The 21,177-nt window shown below is 29.3% G+C and overlaps 3 protein-coding genes across 5 annotated transcripts; all 3 read right to left on the bottom strand.

The window, feature by feature from the left end:
* Nucleotides 1-2,929: 2,929 nt before the first annotated feature.
* On the bottom strand, nucleotides 2,930-7,511 carry LOC110625917 (aspartic proteinase 36). 2 transcript variants are annotated; one of them, XM_021771615.2, is made up of 10 exons: nucleotides 7,046-7,511; nucleotides 6,411-6,540; nucleotides 6,031-6,281; nucleotides 5,701-5,928; nucleotides 4,623-4,785; nucleotides 4,390-4,463; nucleotides 4,201-4,297; nucleotides 3,824-3,890; nucleotides 3,580-3,651; nucleotides 2,930-3,360 (listed from the first exon to the last, which is right to left on the bottom strand). In XM_021771615.2, exons 1-10 carry the CDS (start codon nucleotides 7,279-7,281, stop codon nucleotides 3,191-3,193), a joined length of 1,488 nt encoding a protein of 495 aa, XP_021627307.1. In that variant the 5' UTR covers nucleotides 7,282-7,511; the 3' UTR covers nucleotides 2,930-3,190. The 2 variants fall into 2 exon arrangements, with proteins under 2 accessions (XP_021627307.1, XP_043817452.1); XM_043961517.1 differs by lacking the exon at nucleotides 5,701-5,928.
* A 5,036-nt stretch (nucleotides 7,512-12,547) lies between these two features.
* Nucleotides 12,548-16,216, bottom strand: LOC110625938. 2 transcript variants are annotated; one of them, XM_021771650.2, is made up of 7 exons: nucleotides 15,917-16,216; nucleotides 15,733-15,773; nucleotides 15,535-15,598; nucleotides 14,784-14,972; nucleotides 13,742-13,813; nucleotides 13,062-13,237; nucleotides 12,548-12,971 (listed from the first exon to the last, which is right to left on the bottom strand). In XM_021771650.2, the coding sequence occupies exons 1-7, from the start codon at nucleotides 16,073-16,075 to the stop codon at nucleotides 12,854-12,856; spliced, it is 819 nt and encodes a 272-aa protein (XP_021627342.1). In that variant the 5' UTR covers nucleotides 16,076-16,216; the 3' UTR covers nucleotides 12,548-12,853. The 2 variants fall into 2 exon arrangements, with proteins under 2 accessions (XP_021627342.1, XP_043817465.1); XM_043961530.1 differs by having other exon boundaries at nucleotides 15,535-15,603; nucleotides 15,917-16,017.
* A 1,218-nt stretch (nucleotides 16,217-17,434) lies between these two features.
* Nucleotides 17,435-20,298, bottom strand: LOC110626363 (lysosomal Pro-X carboxypeptidase). Its single transcript, XM_021772204.2, has 9 exons — nucleotides 19,889-20,298; nucleotides 19,524-19,710; nucleotides 19,284-19,417; nucleotides 19,038-19,150; nucleotides 18,709-18,958; nucleotides 18,473-18,625; nucleotides 18,313-18,392; nucleotides 18,163-18,212; nucleotides 17,435-17,851 (listed from the first exon to the last, which is right to left on the bottom strand). The coding sequence occupies exons 1-9, from the start codon at nucleotides 20,264-20,266 to the stop codon at nucleotides 17,703-17,705; spliced, it is 1,494 nt and encodes a 497-aa protein (XP_021627896.1). The 5' UTR covers nucleotides 20,267-20,298; the 3' UTR covers nucleotides 17,435-17,702.
* Between the last annotated feature and the right edge of the window lie 879 nt (nucleotides 20,299-21,177).

Here is a 21,177-nt window from a genome sequence, read left to right as displayed (position 1 = left end):
CTTGCCCAATCATCGAATTGAAGTCAAGTATAATGATTCCATCCATTCTAAATGCTTATGCCTTAGTAATTAACATCCGCAATTTTAATCTTAGGTGATGCCTGTTGGATCTTATGCAAATTGATGGACAGTGCGAGTCCGGGGAAGAAAGAAAAGGAAAAGGCTTTGTGTTTAATGGTTGATGCTTTTGTTCATTCTCTTTGCAGTATGAGATTTGTTTCAATATCAAAGGTCCTAGAAAATTTCTGAAATTTCATTATGGAGGAAGTGTCAAGAATTTTCCATGGTTATAGTGAGAGGAGGATAAACTAAAGTGATCATGATAGTGGTCTCGTTATACTGGACTCTGTCTTGGGGTACTTAAATATTATTTTTCAAAGAGGGATGAAAATTTTTTTTTGTCAAAATGTGGTGTGTCAGAAATTAAATGATATACACTGGGCGGCTACCAGCGGCTATATATATCTATATATTAATATGATAAAATTTATTTTAATAATTTTTTTTGGATTTAAACAATATAATGTCGGTAGTAATTTTTTATAAAGTATTATTAAAAATAGGGTGGGATATGGATTTTTGGATAGACGGATATTAAATCTGAATAAGGTTATATTTTTTAAAAAATAATAATTGATATTACACTTGAATGATCAGATTTGAGACTCATTTATTTAAAATGTCTAAACTATTTAAATAATTTTTTTTAGTGTATTAGACATTCACAAATGATAATATTTCACAAAATTCAGAGACTGAGAGAATCCAGCATTCACTTTATTTTAATAAAACTTTATAAAAATTATTATTCGCATCATATTATACAAAACCTATAAATATTATTAAATAAATTTTTATCATAACAATAATTTCATGTATTTGTACCTAGCGGCTGGTACAAACAGCGACAAGGTTATTGAGAAAAAATACAAATTAAATCTGCAGCTTCTGCCAGCCTTTTCTTTTTAATATCTTTTTTTTCAAGGATTGCCGCGGGTGGCAAGCAGTGATAACTTATTCACCCAGGTGAACAAAATTTTTTTTCTTCCACCCTCTTTGGAAAGTATTTTTTTTAAGTCTCCTCATCTTTGACAAAAATCCGGTCATATAGCTGTTGACTCGTTAGAAATTGGATAAACACTAATAAATTGATTCATTGAATCGACATGTTATCTTGTTTCAGGAAATGATTATTTATCATATCTGTATGGGACTGGAAAGATCGATGAGAATTTGTTTTTGGTAATTTTAGATGAAAATATTTAAAAAAATTTTTTTTTTGATATTTATAATTAAAATTTAAAAAAGTTTTTTTATAAATATTTTTAATCTATTCTTTTAATTAAGGAAGTTAGGACTTGAACTTGGTTTAAAAACTTCACTTTATCCTACTTCATCTCATGCAATTTTTTTCCAAGAGGATAAATGCTGTTTAATTGGATAGGGGTTTAGATGAATATGATTAAATTAGCCCATTTTAAAAAATTACCCATTAAAATATTTTGTTCGTTTTTGTTGTCTGGTATAATCCTTAACAAAAAAATAACACAGCCATGCACAGGTTAGCCCAATTTGATAATCTGATCGTTGATATTTACTTTGTCTATGCGTAGATAATTCAGGAAATATAATCTGGCATTCCTCTCTCATATGGATAATAATAAAAATAAATATAAAAACTTACTATTGTAAAAAAAAAAAAAGTTATACTCTTTAATTTTAAATATATTGTAATTAAAAAAATTTAAAACTAAAATGTTTAAAATATTAAAATAATTTGTGTTGAGCATAATTAAATGAAAAATAAAAATAAATTTTTAACATAGACATTGATTTGTAGCATTCCTCACAATCTATAAAAATAGCTAATTTTTATTTTTCATTTATTTTAAATTATATATAATTTTTTAAGATAATAATTTATTTATTAGCTGTATAATACATCTCTATTTAAAAAGGAAAATTTATAAATTTCAATGATAATTTAGTATTGACCAATATGAGTTGAGAGTATATGAGAAAATATAAATAATTTTTATTATTTTAATTATATTAATTGTATTTTTTTAAATTAGTTGAGAGTTTCCTCGCACATGGGACAGGCCCTCCTCATTTTATCAACGCACCATTTTATGCCTCTTCATTTCTCATCCAGACCAACAATCATCATCTCCATTTTCGTCCTTACAACTTAGAAAATTTTAAAAAATTACACTTTACTGAATTTAAATTGGTTAAACTTTATTTTATAATTTGTCTATAATTACAATTAATTAAAAATATTGAATTTTATTATACAAAATAATAAAGTTGGACTATAAATGTGATAAAATTCAAAATATTTGAGGCCTTTTAAAATTATTAGTGATTTGTCTTTTTCATAATTTTCTTTCATCTTGAAGTTCCTGCCAATAATTTTTCAATTATTCTTTATTTTCTATTTTCTTCTCTGTTTATGCAAATTTATTTTATTTTAACTTTTTATTAAGCTGGAAGAGAATAAAAAGTTATGAATGGTTAAAATTCATAGAAAACCTCTAATTTTTTTTATTTTAACGAACTTTTTATTAAACTTCATAAATATCAAAATAACATATTAACTCTTTTAAACAATGAAAGGTTATGAATGTTTAAAATTCATAGAAAACCTCTAAAATTTTTTTATTTTAACAAACTTTATTTTATTCTGTTTCATTCCAAATGAAAAAAAAAAAAAATGCTATTTTAGTTAGATAAGAGCATGCGATTTGAATTAAAATCTTATATATTTAACAATCATATTGAATAATTTTATTTTATTTTTTACGAATTACAAGTTTTAGAATGATCAGAACTTACATTCCCTGAGGTCCTTACATTAAAAAATATATATATATATAAAAAAATAATAATAATCAATGAAAACATAATAACTGAATCACTGAAGAAGTAACAAAACTGAGAAATTTCTATAAATTAATTTTACCATTACATCACTGATCCTGTATGTAATTTACAAAGCTCCCACTACACCAGACTCCCAATAGATGAAAGTCTCAGTATACATGGCTGATGAAAAAAAAAAAAAAAGAAATTCTTAAGAAAGACCCACAAGCTATTGCACACCAGAAAGAACTGCACGTCTCTGCCAGTTGCTATAAATAAAAACCAGCAAGAGCATTACAAAGAAAGGATTGTTGTTCAAGGTATGCTATAAAAACAGGTGACCTCCAATTCCAAGTATAAACACCTGCAGAAGGGTTATTAGTATAAGCTTCTGAGGCACGTTCTTTGGTGAACTGTTGTTGCTGATCTGGCCCGCATCGACAAACTCACTTTTGCCAGTATTTGTAGTTGTAGAGACATTTACAGACATTGAACCTAAGAGGACAAGGTTCATGGGTAAAGGATCAGTTTGGTGCAGGATTAAAAATAAACAACTATTGCTATTTGTCATTTGGGAAAAGATCAAAAGAAAAATTAGAAGAGATTCTGTTCTGCTTATATTGCTTTAGAAGCTGATGTTTTAGTTTAAATAATAAAACACTTCTAATTCCACATTGTCTCAACTGCAAATATAGAAAGGCTGATGAAACTTACAATCATAATTAGTCCATCCAAGCCGTTGATTAGCAATATCATAAACAAAGATTTTGTCTTTCAGAACAAGATCTGCAAAAGCAATTGGCATTACTATTAGCACAAGGATGGGATTGCTGCTATGTTCAAATAGGATGGAAATTTGGATTTTGTATAAGGCCTATATCTCTAGTGAATATTTTATAAACCTGAAAATCCTCTTAGTAATAAATCCGAAAGATAGATTTGCTGTTGGTGTCATTACCTCCTAAGATAGTGATTTCTTGACCTGGAGTTTTTTGAAAGCCAATGCACCAGACTGCAGCTCCACCCTACAATACCGAATTCGACTATCCCAGTTAGAGATGCAACATGCCAGACCAAACTACTGAACCAATAAAACAGAAATATAACTTAAAATTTAAGATCATTCTGAAGTAAATATCAGTTTTTGTTTGAAAGAAAAGAGACACAATTATTAGTAGGTAAAAATAGAAAAGAGAAATTGCTTTCCTCATCGCTCCAAAGCATTTTATTTCAACAAATCACGAAATTAAACTGGATCGCGTGCAAACAATGCAGCAAACATGGAGCAGTACAATATATTTAAAAATGAAGGAACAATAAGTTTTAACAACTCACAACAGAATTTTGCTGTAGAAGGTAGTCCTGAGGATTTAAGATCATGGATGCAGCGCCACCAAAGTTGAAACTAACTTTAGGAAATACGTCATTAATACTGCAGAAATATGTAATTCCAGGTTAGGATTGTCTCGTAGAACAGCACACTCATTGGAAAATAAACTGAGAAAACAGATGTGGAAAGAGAACCTTGTGGTGACTAAGTAACACTGATTTCCCTTGGAAAGATATGTGCGCGCATTTTGCGAAGCAATAGAAGTAATCTGCACCAAAAAGGCAGCTAAATACTTCAAAAACAATTTAAAGTAACATGTAACTGTAAATTCCTGAGACATGTATAGAAGAGAGCTTGATAAGAAGATCCTCAAAAAGATTATTTCATAGTTTAATTAAAACTAGCAAATCGTCGCTTTGAAACTTACAGCATTGACAAAAGGATCATAAGCTGCTTCAGCAAGGTATGCCAAGGTTGTTCCAGAATCAACTATAGTTCCCTGATTGCTTGACGTCACAAAAACTGACGGATCAATGGCTAAAGTTTGACCATTGACAGAAATGCTCTGTAGATTTAAATTGTAATGGGGCCTGAAATTTCCGATTTACAGGTGGATAGTTAGTCACATATAATGCCTGCAAATAAAAAAAAATTCACATTCCACTGCTTGGATCATCAATTAGCAAAAAAGTTCAGGTTATATTTGCAATTAAAAGCTACTGGAATCATTCACAAAGTAATTATCTGATTTGTAAGGATAATGTTGTTATGGCAGCAAGCCAATGAGCTTACTACCAAACAAATTTTCGAGGATAGCATCTGTGGTATGCCTATAAAATGCTGAAGCAGAAAATCTTAAAACAAGAATATTTTTCATCTCCATGAGTCTATTTTCATATGCATTGAAATATCTCAGCATCCATACACCTAATTGAAGAGTTTGAGTTGTAATTTTGTATCAAGAATGGAAAAAAAAACCTTTAAACCTGAAAACTGAGGTCCATGGTACCTCACCATAGTAAAAGAATTTACCAATTTCAATGAGAAAAAGATTGTTTACATCCTCAAATGGGAAAATTATACTTAATAATTCAGTAATAGATAACTATAAACAAACAAAGTATAAATACTTATTTTACTAGAATCTTTTTCTTTTGCAACCAGTCTTCAAGATAATAGCACAATGCTTTAAATGACAACATCGGTGCGTAATACAACAGAAAAACAATGCAAGAAACAAGTAAGATGGACTTTTATAAAGATGCTGCAGATCAACCACCATGAAGAAAGAAAAAAAACACCTATGTTTATGAACTATATGGTAACCATCTCTAATGATATTGTTTTTTTGGACAAGCTGTAAAAGGCCTTTAGCAAAGAGATGGTATAAATATTGCATATGTAACAAAACCATCATTTTGAAAAACAGTAAATTGGTTGAAATTTTTTATATAAAAAGCTCATAATGGATCTTGCAAAGTAAAATCTAAATAGATAGAACATACTGTGATGGGACAAGTGGAGTATAAACAATATTTGGCTCCACAATTTCTCCAAGAACAAGAATACCACCACCTGCATCATCTCCTTTCAAGCAATGAGAGAACACCTTTGGTGTTATCCCCTGTGAAGCCAGCTGGGAGATGGCTGACATCTCCTGTTGCCCAAAACCAAATATCCCATCAATTGCTCTTTCAGACTTTGTCAAGTCCCCAGTCTGTAATGTGCTACACCTGTTCAAAATTGGCTGTCTAAATTCAAGTGTTCCAAACTTCAAACAGGTAAAGACACAGTACAACTACTGTCCCATGTTTGACCATTTCATGATAGCTTACCCGAAAACAACTGAAGCGGAAGAATTATTGGTCACAGATCCACCAAGAACTGTATCAAAGTGCAATAAATCAGCTACATAATAGCCTGATGTACCACTGCCATCCCCATACTGGAAAGTGTACCCGCATTGATTGCTTTGAGAAGCACAGAGAGAATCCGATGATTGAATTCCAACGGTGCATCGTTGGTCTGAACAAGAGACCAATGAAGCTGTTGATGAGCTTCCAGGATCAAAGAAATTGAGTGGAATCTGTAGGAGAAGCCAGGAATCATATTGAAAAAAGTTGTAACACTAAATTGCTAATGTTGTTTTGCAAACTTGATGAGATTAAAATCAAACTAGTAAAAAACATATGGGTTAAGTCAAAGTGAAACTTACTTGGAGTCCACTTGTAACAGGGCAACCATTGCAGGAGCTGCAACTGACCCACAGAACATCACTCCCAGTATCTATTTGTACATAGAAATCTTTTGGAGGAGAACCCAGTTGCACTTTTGTGTAATAAAGCCTACAAGACAATCAAAATACGTATACTGAATCAAACAACATAAGTTACAGCATAAATCAACTGGTTCTAAGACATGCAGTTTAATTTGTTTGCTGTCCTATGTAACAACCATTAAGAACCCAATTGCATATGGAAGTTTCTATGTGCATTTACGTGTATGTGTCCCATAGAAGGGCCATCAAGAGCCCAGCAGCATAGTTCAATTAAAACCAACAGAAAGATAACAAGGAGAATTAAATTCCAGAGCTCCAAATTCCAAAATTGGAAACCCAGAACAAAATCTAACACAGTAACTGTTGGGACTTCTTAAACAATATAAATTACGAACATAAAAACCATTACACAAACAAAGAAACCACAGGAAGACGTTAATCTTTGTTACATTTCCAAATACAGAAACCCAATTGAATATCCATACCAACCCCAAGAATACCAACAATAGAAACCAAACAAAAAAACCAATAATTCAAATCACGTAATTACGCAAATATAACAACAAAATTACCCAACAAGGAAGGGATTGAAGGTTCCCTGAACAGGGAAATCGACGACTCCACCAGCAGACTGCAGTATTCTACGATGTCTAAAGCCATCTCGCATTCTGAGCTGATTCAACTCAAGCCTATGACTGGGAGGAATCCCTCTCTCAAGAGTAAGAGTAGCCGGAAAAGAAGAAAAAACCAGTGAAACAGGCAAAAGTAAGGCAGCGATGACAATTCCGGCAGGAAAAGCCACTGCCATTTCCGGTCAGCTTTGACTGGTGATTCCTTTCGATCTCAATGGAACAAGAATTGAAACTATAGAGATGATAAAAACAAGAAATGGGATTGTAAAGGGTAGTGTTGCGTTGTGAAATTTGAAGAGAAGAAATCAAAGAGATTGAGAGATTTTAAGGAAAGCTGAGAAGAGAAACAAACAACAGATTGTCTGAAACAACAAAGTAACACACTTAGGTGGATTACGTGAACGTTGTTAAAACTCTTATTATATTTATATTCAATTATTTAATTATTTTTTTTAATTTAATTATTCATTATTTACTCAATGGAACTTTCTCTCTGTGTTTCCCATTCGGTAAACTAACTGTTACAACTAACTGCCTCCTGAGCGTATTTCCCACGCTTTTTTTTTTTAATTATATTTTCAGTTATTTTGACTAAAACATTAAAAATATTAATATTTTAATTAATAAAATTATAGTAAGATAAATAAATAAAATTATATTTTCAAAAATTTTAAAAAAAAACTATGATCCAGAACAGATTGATATAGAAAATTTTAAATATTTAATTTTAAAATGTAAAAATTAATTTATTAATTATACTAAATTTTAAAAACAATAATATAATTTACCATTAGTAAAAAGATTTCTTGTTATTCAAACACCATTCTCTTTGTTTTGTTTTGTTTTTTTTTTTTTATATTTCTTTTATTTTAAGTATTAGACCATTCTCTTCCTTTTTATGTATATATAAAATAATTTATATTTCAAATCATGTTAGAGGTATGAATGGCCCCCACTAAAATTCTCTCTCTTTAACATTTGTGTGGGGCCCTTTCATTTGTCTCACGAAGTGGGACCCATCAACCACATCCATTTTGAAATACAGACAAATCCTGAATATCTTGCAAAAAAATTATATGAAATAATAATATATGATTTATTTTTAACACACTGAATAATTCCTCATTTTATTATATGATATTAAGGATAGACTGAAGAAGGAACTAAAATTAAAAAATTATTATTTATATATTTATTTTAATGAAATTAATTTATATACTCCTATTATTTAAAAAAAATTAGTTAATTATTTTTTTTTCTGTTCTATTTAATTTGTATCAATCAAGCTCATGAGATTTTTCTTTTTTTAATGTTTTTAATTGAAATAAAATAAAATAAAATAAAATAAAATTTTACCTAATTTTAAATTCAAATGGCAATCAATGCCACTACAATTTCAGGCCATGATTTGACCGAGTCTACGTGGTACTTTGGCACATCTTTTAAAACTTTTTTATGGTAAAAGAAAAAAAAAGAAAAATACTGTCCTTTTTTTTTTAACTTTATTATTATACAATTATATTAACGATCCTTAAGGACAAAGTTTTCGCTTGTCCCAATTCAAAAAAAAAAAAAAAAAGTTTTCGCTTGCCTCTCACTAAATGACTTTCTTACCCTGGGCATTTTTATAAAAATATTTACCTCTGATTTTTTTAAAAAAAACCTTTAATACTATATATATGTCAAATAACATTCTTTAAAGTAATTTTAATTGTATGTGATTAATTATTTGTTTATTCTTACACGATAAATTTCTAATTATAAGAATAATTTAATATGCTTTATTTAAGTTTATAAGTATTAATATGAGAGGAATCAAATAAAATATATTATTTTAAATATTTTGAGCTTATTATTTTATATTTTTAAAATCAAGCCAAAGCAGTTGTAAGGAGCATTTTGCATGGAGGATATGGTTGGCATTTTGGCAATGGACAGGGGTAAATTTGTCATTGGAGAGATCAATTTACGAGGGCTCGATCTGACGGGTGAAGGCAAACGGTAAAAAGCAGAGGCGGGCAATGACGCAAGTACTTGTCCATGTTACGGAAAGGCGTGGAAAAGTCAAGTACATTATTATTTCTATAAATTAATTTCATAAATTTTTATATTTCTAGTCCATTTATAATTAATAGATTAATTTTTATATTATATTATTATTATTAAATAGAACAAGCATAAACGAATTTCTTATCATAAAAAAAATTGATAAAAATTAAATGGTGAAAAAATTAAAAATAAATGATTTTCTACATAAGAAGTAAATAATAAAATTAAAATATTATTTCTTATCATCCAAGTTGTTTCATTTTATTTTTTTCTTTTGTAGAAAATATTTTTTAAAAAAAATATTTTTTAATGAAATAATTTAATTTTATTATTTAATTTTAATTTTAAAAATAAAATTTATATATAAAAATTTTAATAAAAATGTCTAAATGCAAAAAATGAAAAGAAAAAGTCATTTTTCTTTTGATTAAAATAGTATTTTTTATTAATTAAATTTTTTAATATAAAAAATATTTTTTAAAAAAAATAAATAGAATTTAAAAGAGCATTTTGTTTGAATTAAATTAAAAAAATTATTTTAAATTTTATTTATTAATTATAATTAGTAATGGATAATGTATGGATGGATAAGCTAATTAAAAATAATAATAATGAGTTGTAATTAGGGTGAATTTGGACCATGATTTTTCTGGCCGACATTAACCATTAAGCGTCACTGCATAAGTCATTCACTTAACTTCTTAATAATAACGCCCAAAATTATTCAACAATATTTCACCAATTTATTATAAGAATTGGGGTAGTCAATATTTCAATATGGGTTTTTTAAATTGATAAATATTTTTGTAAAGGTAGAAGTTATTTTTTTATTTTTTCAAAAATATTTTTTATAAAAATTATTTTTCATAAATAAATTGAGGTTTATACAAAATTTTTAATTTCATCGACCAATTGAAACAATGAATTTCCCATCACAATGAATTATACAAAATTTTTAATATACATAGATAATAACGATATAGCATGTATGACAAATTTATTTTACTTAAATAAATAGTAAATTTATTTTGTTGAGAAAAAATAATTTTCAGAAAGAAACAAGATCAAAGTTTCATCCATGTATTTCACCTATTAATTTTTGTTGTTTTCGTTGGTTTTCATGGGATAATGAATTGGAAACTCCGTTCTTTTCTCTTTGATCAATTTTTCTATAAATTATATGTTAGAGTTTTGAGAATCCGCAATATATATCAATTGAAATAATTGTTTTTAACGAACAGTAAAATAATACACACATTGATTTCACATCACATTTAATTTAAAAATTAATATATTCATATTATACCACATAATAATCATTTAAAATAAAATTTAAATTATTATATAATAAAATTACATGATAAAAATATAATAGATTAATACACTTTAGTCATAAAAAAAATTAAAATATTATATACTCGATATTTAAAATGTCAAAACTCAATATTTTCTAAACCAATTGAGTTTTTTTACGAAATAACATAATTTAAGCAGATTTCATTATATTTATAATTATCAAATTTTTTATACACAGATCAGTATTAATCAAATTTTAAAGAAATTTAATAATTAAATTTCATATTCTTATATATTTATTTTTATAAATTCATTTTAAATTTAAAATATTTATTATACTCATTATTTTAATAATTTATTGACTTGAACGGCTATAGACGCCAACTATTTCATTTTTTCTTCTTTATAAATTGATAATTACAATTAAATTCATCTTAAACCGCACTCCATATGATTTTTTAAAAAAATATTTCAATGATTTCATTAATTTTTGATGCGGAAATTCTAATACTTACATATTCTTAACATTGTATTATTCCGTTATATTTATATAATAGGGAAACAGCACTAAATTATAATTTTTTTTGCAAACAAGTCCTTATTCATTAATTTCCAAATAAACGAAAAAGCCAAAGAGCTTGAAAATGATATTTCTCACACTAATTATTATAAACCCATAAGCACCAATCAAATTGAGACATTTGACACCCAATCCAACCACATTTGCTGAATTTCTTCAACATTTCTTAAGTTTCAATCAATTAAACTACATGATCAAACCATATCATAAGTTGAGCAAGTCCCCAGTGTTTTTTTCTCCTCAAATATTTCACTTGCCATCCAAATTAAATTAACAATGAGTTGATTGAATCAACATATAATAATAATAAATTAATATTTATTTGAGAAAAGGGGATATTCTGAAAAAGATTGCTTAATTTGGTATGTTGAGTAGAAAGAGTAAAGTGGCTCTGGCTTGTGATCATAATATACCATCCTCTCTCATCACCCTAATCCTCTACTTTTCTTGCAAGAGATGTGACCATCGAATCTTGGCTCCAAAAATTAATCATCAAAATAGCTTAGAAAGTAAACTTTGGCTAATAATAATCTTTTTTTTTTTTTATATATATAGAAATTAATTAGTTTACCAGTTTGAAAAATCTAGTAGGGCTTCCATTATTGAAAAAGATTGTCAAACTATTTAAATTATTGAAATAAAATTATAAATATAGCACATTTTCAATATGTAAATCTTTATAAGCATATGATTGGACTTCAATTTAGCCTTGATTGCTATGATATTTATCCAACCAAAAAATATAAAAAACAATCTTTTTTTTTAAACAAAATGATGTGCTATTGTGCCAAGGTATTTTCATAATATCAGCCAACTTACCCTTTTTAACTAATTTTCCATCTATGAGAAAACCATTCTGATCCCTTATCAGAAAAATTGTTAATTTTTTAGTAATAGTCCGATTAAAATAGACCTAAACAAGTTTTAAATCTATTTTAGACTTAATTCAAAATAGTCATAGTTTTGAATTAATTATTCTAAATCATTTGAATTTTCTTTTTAGACTTTTTAAAGTTTCCACCTAACCTGACTTGGTCAATTTACCTATAAACTTAGCTTGATCCGTTAATATATGCTACCACACTCCAAAGGAGAGGACAGAATATTTTCAAAGAAACTTTCATGGTTTTGCTTTCTTTATTCTAACCTCTCGTCGGCTCTTTGCCTTTGACCAAAAAAAGAAAGAACTCTATAATACACTTACTTTTAAATCTATTTATTAAGATTTAAATTATCCCCTAAAAGATAATCAATTAAAATATCTATAAGACTGAAATATTTTTTAATTTTAATATTTGATTCTTGTTGAATATTAAAAAAATGAATTAGATAAAATTTCAATGAATGAAATTTAAATATTAATTTTAAATTCAACTATACGAACATATTCTTATATACAAATATCGACAAAACAATTAAAAAAAAAAAAAAAACTAATTTCATATAAATCCCCTTTGGAAAAAAAATCATCAACTTATTTTCCCTGAGTGTCCTAAATACCAAAAATGCAAATGATGTTTTCCACCAAACAGAAAGAGCTTAAACATCAAGATTGCTATCATCTTAATACAACCTCAATCTTAATACAAGATTGTTATCATCTTAATGCTATCTTTGGAACAGGAGATCAATGATTCAATACTCCTATTTCACATAACCAAAACAGGACCGCATTATTGCTTCAAGCAAGAAGAGAAAATGAAAATGAAAACACCAAAGGTAAGGTATCTCATTGCTAGAATTTGGTATACCATAGATTCTTAGAATATGGAATCAAAAATCAATTGAGAAGTCAAGGTAAAGAAAATATGCACCAAACTACTTCATTTCTCCTCCAAAAGTAATGATGTGCAAGAAAGAAGGGAGGACAACTCCTCTTTTGTGGCCAATCCAAAGCCTTGCCATCTTATTCTACCGAATTTGTCGAGTAGGAAAATGTACCTGCAAGCCAACAACAATAGCAGACATATTGTAAAAACAACTGCTTCTAGCCAGAAAAGGCATAAATTGTGAACTGAAAAGCTTTCATACCCAGTAAGAAGGTTTAGTATTTTAAGTTCCTTTCTGAAGTAATAATGGTCACCAAAAGAATAAACAATCTGCTTTTGCAGTTCATTGTTTGCATCAGCACTGGATTTTCTCATTATTCTAAGTAGGAACCTCTTGATTGGATTCCGACATAATAACCATGAGTCTATAAATGATACCTGAAAAAAATGACATATAAACCGATTACAAAAACCTAAAGAAACAAAATGGGATGCATGCAGCATGCATTTTGACATGATTGTCAGCACTCCTATCAGTGCAGCTCATATTCAGGAATGCAGCATAATCTACATGTGTGTGCGCATGTGCGTATATATATTTGGCTTCTAGTTATTTTCAGATATATTTTCCAGAAAACACAATAAATGTAGCCTTATATTAAGGACCAAATCTGAATCTACAGATGTTTGGCTACAACTGCCCTGATCCATACTCAATACCAACATCAATCCCTTTTATTGTATGACATGTAGGTTGGTGGTTGTTTTCTTTGCTAATTAAAGCATGCTCCTATCAATTTGGTTAGTTAAGAAAAAAATTTCTGGAGGTGATATATCTCTCTTCCTCCCAAAGAAGAAAAAAAATGAGACAATGTTGTCATCACAAGGTTTTACGAGCCAATGACAAATTGTTATGGTAAGATGAAAAATTCAGTTTATTACCTCATACAGATGAATATTCTTTGCATCATGAAATGCATCAATGAAAGGCATGGTCCAGGAGTCGATCATGGCCTGTTGAGAAAAAATAACGGTGTAATCATCATTAAGATACTAACCAGATAATTCATGTCATGGTAACATCTATTCTATTTTAATTCTGAAATCCCTAGGCACTAGCTTCATAAGAACAACCAAAGGAAGGCACCAAAATGAGTTGAAACCTAACAAGTAACAACCTGTTTTGAATATAAGCCAATTGTGAAAAGAGATATACTAATCTTCAATTATGAATTGGCTTGCAGTTTTGTGATATTTGTTCTCCCCAATTCTGGGCCAGTTTGAGCCCTTGTAAACTGTAATGGTTCACAGGTTCTGGTCCCAGTTTTGACCAGGCCATCTGGTGTTGAGCCAGATCATCCCTTGACCACCCCTACATTATACAATCTTGAACACAAATTGGGTCCATTTGGATCACTGTATTTGATTTGGAATTGCTAATGTAATTCTAATTTATCGAAATGGGAACTGGGTCAGAATTACAATTCCAAAGTTTGGATTATATAGGAACTCTAAATTGGAATTATGATTTGTAATCTATAGTTCAAGTCTAATTTAACTATTATGATGTCCAAAGTGCCATGTAACAAATAGATTAAAGACGTACAGACAGTAAAAAAAAAAAGTGCCTTATCCAATATGGTAAAGACACCTTTTCATGCTATGCAGGAGTAAACTTAAACATAAGTTATCACCATGTTCAGATGTGTGCAAAACAGCAAGGAAATATTTTTCATTGCTGATTTTATTTTATTTTTCCCTTCTCCATTTCTTCTCTTTCCTTTTTCATATTCTTCTTAGCTTTTTTTCACTCACTTGTAGTACTTAAGCATTGTCTAATTTGCAATGGCAAGACATCTTAAATCCAAAATAGACATTCAGCACTTTTCATAATAAATCACACACTAACACATGCAAGGAAACACCAGGAAAGGTGTATAAATATGATCCCATCGAAAGGATGTTCAAATTCCACAATCCATACCTGAGAGCTTGCTCGAAATGAAAGACATAGTAAAGATGCTTTAGGACTAGTTGATGACTCAGCATCAGCCTTATTTCCATTAGACCCAAAAGGCAACTTCAAAGTTTTACCATCAGAAAAGTTTACTTCTAAGTTTGGAAACTTCACGGCTGCCATAGCAGGAATTATAATTTTATTCGCCATTCCAATCTGCATAAGCATCAGTCACAAAATAAAAGGTCCCTTCTAAAGAATGGACTTAATCTAACATAATGTTCAGTAAGTTACCAAGTAAATTATGCCACAGACGCATGAGCAGGGCTACTTTAATAAATTTTCAGGTATAATTTCAAGTATACAAATTATTTATACCAGAGATCAGCTTCATTTCACACCCTTGATTCACATTCTAAACCATATACCAACAATACTAAACATCCAGGATCATTAAAAAGCTACTCATGCTCATGCAAAATCTCGTTAAACCAAGATATAGCATAGCAGGTAGAAGTATAAGGCCCAACAATAATTTCCCTAGAATGCCGAAAATTATCTAACAAACTGTAATATCCTATTATCTTCAATCTCCTAAAATCTTATAGTCACATAATCATGATTATCAACAGCCGACCATACAAGCAAAACAATAAATGAATGTGAATTTAGCATTGTAAAAAAAATTCAAGAAATGAAACTAGTTATAGTCTGTTATAACAATATAACCAAATCAAAATAAATAAAAAAGAAAAGAGACTATCTATAGATACCTTACCTTGCCACCATGTTGCTTGAGCTCTTCCATATCAGCAAAGTAACCCCTATTCATCTCATCTTTACTGCCCTACATCACATCAGATTATAATTAATTAATTAAATCTCAATTTACATGCTTATTTGAAATCTAAAAATAAATGAAAAGTTGCAAGTTTTTACACATGCATAAAAAGAGATGGAGATACATAACACTTACAGCCTTGCACGCTCTTTCTCAATAGCTGCTTTGTTTCCAAGCTGCAAATTGACCAAAGAAAAAAAATTCTTAGCTCAAACAAAGAAGGATAGCACTGGAATGATAAGCAGTAATAAACAAAGAAAGTGACAAGCTTCAGAGTTCAATTCTTTTTCAAAGAATGGGAAATGGGTAAAGAGCTTACCTGGTAAATGTCAAGGAAGCGAGTGGAGGTCATTTGGAAGGAATGCAGAGAAGGAAGAGGATCAAAGAACTTCTCTTGTTGCTGCTGCTTCTGAGGTAAGAGAAGAGAAACTCTGTATGAGCTATTAGTGTGCTTTATCAATCGATTTAGTCTCAACATGTTTCTGATCGGGATTTGGATGCTATCCCAGTGAGGAACCCTAAATTCAAGAGTTGAATCTTTGTCTCTTGAACGAGCGGAGGACTATATGGCGGTGGCCATCGACGAACAAGTAGTGGAGTGGTGGGGGGTGGCGTAGCTGTAGCTAAGCCGTATATCATATGTAAGGCCTAGCCCAAGGCCCATATTTAACATTTTGTCTTTGGATAACATAAATTTTTATTATAACCAAAGCCCAAAGGCTAATTTTTTTTTTTTAAAAAAAAAAATCATTTCCCTTAAAATGGTTTATTTTTTTAATTAAAAAATAATTTTCATTAACTAAAATTTTTAAATATTTTAAATACTTAAAAAATATAAAAAATATTTTTCTCAAAAATGTTGGTCGTGCCTAAATCATAAAAAATATGATAGTCAATGAATCATAAACTTCCATTTGATTGAATGATAAAAATTGATTGGTGGTCATGCACTAAACTTTTTTTAGTATGTCACCCTTAATGGACTACAACATGATAACAGTGATCCTTCCTTAATGGGGTGGGGAGACATGCACCCACAAATTTTTTTTTCTTTTTTTTTACATTCAAGTCATTGTCCCTAATTTTATCTTTTATTTTATTCCATCCATTGACTTGCTATTCATAAATTAGGTAATAATCAATAGCTACGATGAATATTAAATGACAGTTATTAAATTAGCATTAAATTCTGTTTGTACAAGGTGGGTCTGTTAAAAATATTTTAGGAAGTATTTAAATCATCTATAGAAATTAAATTTTTAATTTCATTTAAAAAAACATCGAATCATTAATTTTAAAATTCATTGGTCGAATTAGTATATTATAGTCCTTTCTTCTCAACAATAATTAGTGATGAGAAAGGGTAATTAATGGTGAGCTTAATTTAATTAGCGGCTAATACAAGCCTACAACTAAGGAGGGAACATATGGGCATGTTGATTGCAAAATGGCAAACATTACCTTTTCTAGTTCCCTCTTTCTTTTGATTTCTGTCGTGGTGTCCACCCTTAGGTTTCTTATTCAAAATCATCTCAATTTGTTTCTTTCCTAATTATATTATTAAGTATATATAGGATAATTTTGTGACTTAATAATTAGTTGCATTCTAATAAAAAAAAATAGCGGCGTTGAGATTTTCGATCTTTTATCTTAAAAATTAAGACATTTTCTTTTTCAATAAGGCAAAGAGAGAAATATAACTCAGCGATATAGTATCATTTTAACGTAATAAAAATTATTAGACTCTCATCTTAACATAATAAAAATTATTAGTTGGAAGTTCGTCATTTTTTTGTTACGATGAGGTTTTCTCAACAATTATTTATAAAAATATATCAAATTAATAATCATCTTAATAATACCTTTCAGCCTTTTCGGCTTAATTTTCATTTAGAAATTTCTTACACTTTGAAAAGCTCAAATATATATACACATATGTTGTTGATGCTAGTTGCATAGCATAGATAGTAGAAATGTCCCCACTTGACATGTGTAGGTTGAGGTCCTTAACATCCACCATTTATTATTATTATTAATGTTATTATTATTATTATTATTATTATTATTATTATTATTATTTGTTTTGATCCTCGTGGAAGTTAATATCAAACACTATATTCTGGATTATTGAGCTGAAGATCTTCGTAGTACTTGGAAATCCAGCCTTGGATGATCTCCACCTCAGTTTTTCTTTGCATCACTAGCCATTGTGGATCACTTGGCTGCTCCTGATGTATATCCAAGCAATGAGATCCTGCAAATGCAATACAAATTTTAGATCCTGGAGATCTTTCTTATATATTATTGGATTATGGAAGTAATCCCACATCCTTGATGAATTATAACATATAGATAAATAAGGCAAAAAACATATTAAAATTACTCATGTGGTAGGTTTATTTTATTTAATATTAAATTTTCAATTAAAAAATAAATCGATTCAAATTGATTTTAAATTTAAGATCTCGCGATATTAAAATCGACTCTGTTATCGATAAGTCAGAAACTTTAGAAAACCATCATTCTACACCTGTGAAGCTATATGCAAAGAAGTGTGAAGAGTACCATTAATTGTGGAGATTGCAACAATAGTATCTGATATGTTCTCTAACACCCTGCAATGACAGATGGAACATGATTTATATATATTTTTTGCATGATAGAGATTGATCTACAAATATTTGAAAAGAAAACACAAAGTTATTTTTGGTTTACCCTCCACTACTATAAGGATCTCTCAAACCATTTGAGAAGATGATATTGCTGGCAAACCTATGGAGAATCAATTTTAAATCCTGCCAAAGTTTTTAGAAATTAATATTGTACCTAATAAATAAATAAAAAGTAGTTGGAATAATATTAAATATATATATACATGGCCTCCATAATAAGTTGTAATCCATTGAGGCTGAGGGAGGACACCAAACAAGTTCTTGCAATCCTTTATGTAGTTGTTTAGATTAAAAGGTGATGCTTGAAACATAGTATCTTTGTCATGGCCTATGCGTAACACTAATTCACTACATGTCTGCATAAATAAAAACAACAATTAAATGTGTAATAATCAGATATTAAGAGGGTTAATTCAGTTGGCAACTGAACTTAGTTTACCTGCCATGCCCATGCGAGGGAAGTCTCATCAGTTAGATCATTGAATATGTTTAAGTCGTAGCATGATTTTTCACCCAAGTAAGCTGCAACACCAGCAAAGATTCTTCCAAGAATATCAGTTCCATTTGGTGCTCCGTCAACTCCATCACAGACCAAGCTCACCCGATATGTTGGTGGATAATCAAACTGAGCTGCTTCTGTATATATTGCGTCTAAATAATCTTTCAGCTCAGAACTTTTCTTCAGAGGACTGAAACAAAAGAAGAAGAAGAAGAAGAGACGTGTTAATGTAGAATTTTTATGTGCATGTATTAGAGTTTTGTTATCACTTGCAAGTCTTGAATTTCTTGCTGAGAAGTGCAAGGCCATTAGGCTCGGATGCTATTCTTTCGATTTCTGCCCATGATTCACTTATAGTTTTGTAGCAACTTTCGCTAGTTTCCTGCAAAAATAATTAAGTGCTGTCAAGAACACAATTTAAATTTGTTCATTTCATTTGATTAGTCACCCTTATGATGAGAAAAGAGACCTTCCTTATATATTAAGAAAATAAATTTTACTATAATTATACTTACCTTGAAGTCCTTGGTTACTATTGAATAGAAACCAACAAGTGGTACACTGTCATCAAAGTAGAGAATTGGAGCTGATGAAGCTAGAGCACCAAGAGCAATGTGAGGATACTTCAGCCTGAACCATGAAGCTAACACTGCGACCAGCATCATTAAATTAATAATATTAAACGAACTAATTGCTATATAATTTACTAATTAATAAATAATGAATTAGTTAATTAAAATTGTAAAATGACTTACATCCACCGTAGGATCCTCCAATCACAATCACTGGAGAAGTCTTTGCAGAATAATTTTTCTGGACGTGCATAATCACAGCAGCATAATCAGCTAAAGCTTGAGCTGAACTGAAGTAACCAAGAGAACTTGCATTTTTCAGGGCTTCCTTGCTTGACCCAAATGGTACTGATTTCCCATAATAACGATGCTGCCAAAATCAGACAATAATTAAACTTGATTACAAATAATTACGTTGGTAATAAGATCATAGGTTTTTATGAGGTTGGTACTGCTGGTCTATGGCCTTGTCGTTGGGAAAGTTATATAATACATCAGATATTAGGTAAAGAGCACAATACCATGAGTATCATCATCTAAATTTTTACCTCAATATAAAGGAGGAGAGCCTTGAAACGAGAAGCATTATCAGTAAGGAAGCCAATACCATGAATATCATCATCTAAATTCTCTTCTGCGCCAAAGAACACAAGGATTGGTGCACTAGTATTCGGACCACTCCAATACTTGAAATTGATCACATATCTTTGGTTAAAAGTGGTATAGCTTTCAGGCTTATAATTGAAATGATCAAGTGTTTGTGGATAGTAAAATGTAGTAAAATCTTTTGAAGCTGCAGCAGATTCAGACACTGATCTGCTTTGGATATTTCTTCTAAGTCTTGCAGAGACATGATGATGAGAAGTGGAACTTAGGAGGAACCCTAAAACCAATAATTGAAATGAAAATCTAACGATAGTCTCCATGACCCTGCAGGTTGTTTTGAGTTTGATAATCGAGGTCTCCCTTTAGGACCTATTTATACAGCAAGATTTGGCATCTCATTCCTTTTTGGTTCCATTATTTAGAAAAAATTATTAATCGGTTCTATAGTAAAAAAATTCGTTAATTAATGTTTCGATTTTAAGAAATATATTAAACAGTTTATAATATTTGGAGAGTATAATTTAAAATCTTTTAGATTTATTTAGATATATTTATTATTAGATTAAATTTGTGAGTGTTATATTATAAATTTTCATAGTGTTTATATAATGAGACGAAGCATGTTGCCTTAGTGGCATGGAAAATTGGTAGAAAATAGTAATTGTTTGTATAATATTAAGGAAGAATCAATAATTTAATATTAATTTTATCTTTTTTACGGTTGTGGGAGTATGGAGGTGGCAGATTCAGAGTTTTTTTTTTTTTTTTTTCCATTAACAATATGATGAGTGTTTTTACCATTAACTGAAAGTTATGTATTAAAAAAAATAAAGTTCTTTGAGTGTATTATATTAAACTAATAACTTACTATTTATATAAATGAGCCTAAAGTATTCAATACGATAGGTAATAATTATTCATCGACTAAATATAAAAAATTCATATTACATATGATAATTTATTTTGTTTATTTATCATGGTATTCTCTACATATATATGTTTATGATACATAAAAAAAATTAATTTTTTTATTCTCCTGATGATGTAAAAATTTAATATATATATACTTTAATTAAATATTTTGTTTTGATAATTTTATATAAAAATAAAAAAAAATAGTAAATATGAGTCAAAATCAAAGGAAAAACATATTTATTATGTACAGTGGTGGAACAGATTTGATCGAAAACTTACCCAAGTTTTTAGACATGCCTCTGAACAGTAACAGAAG

Source organism: Manihot esculenta, chromosome 11 (genome assembly GCF_001659605.2).
Source record: "Manihot esculenta cultivar AM560-2 chromosome 11, M.esculenta_v8, whole genome shotgun sequence".
In the NCBI taxonomy this organism is placed as follows: Eukaryota; Viridiplantae; Streptophyta; class Magnoliopsida; order Malpighiales; family Euphorbiaceae; genus Manihot; species Manihot esculenta.
The sequence above is the reverse complement of the archived record's forward strand: the minus strand, read 5'-3'. Positions and strand labels throughout refer to the sequence as shown.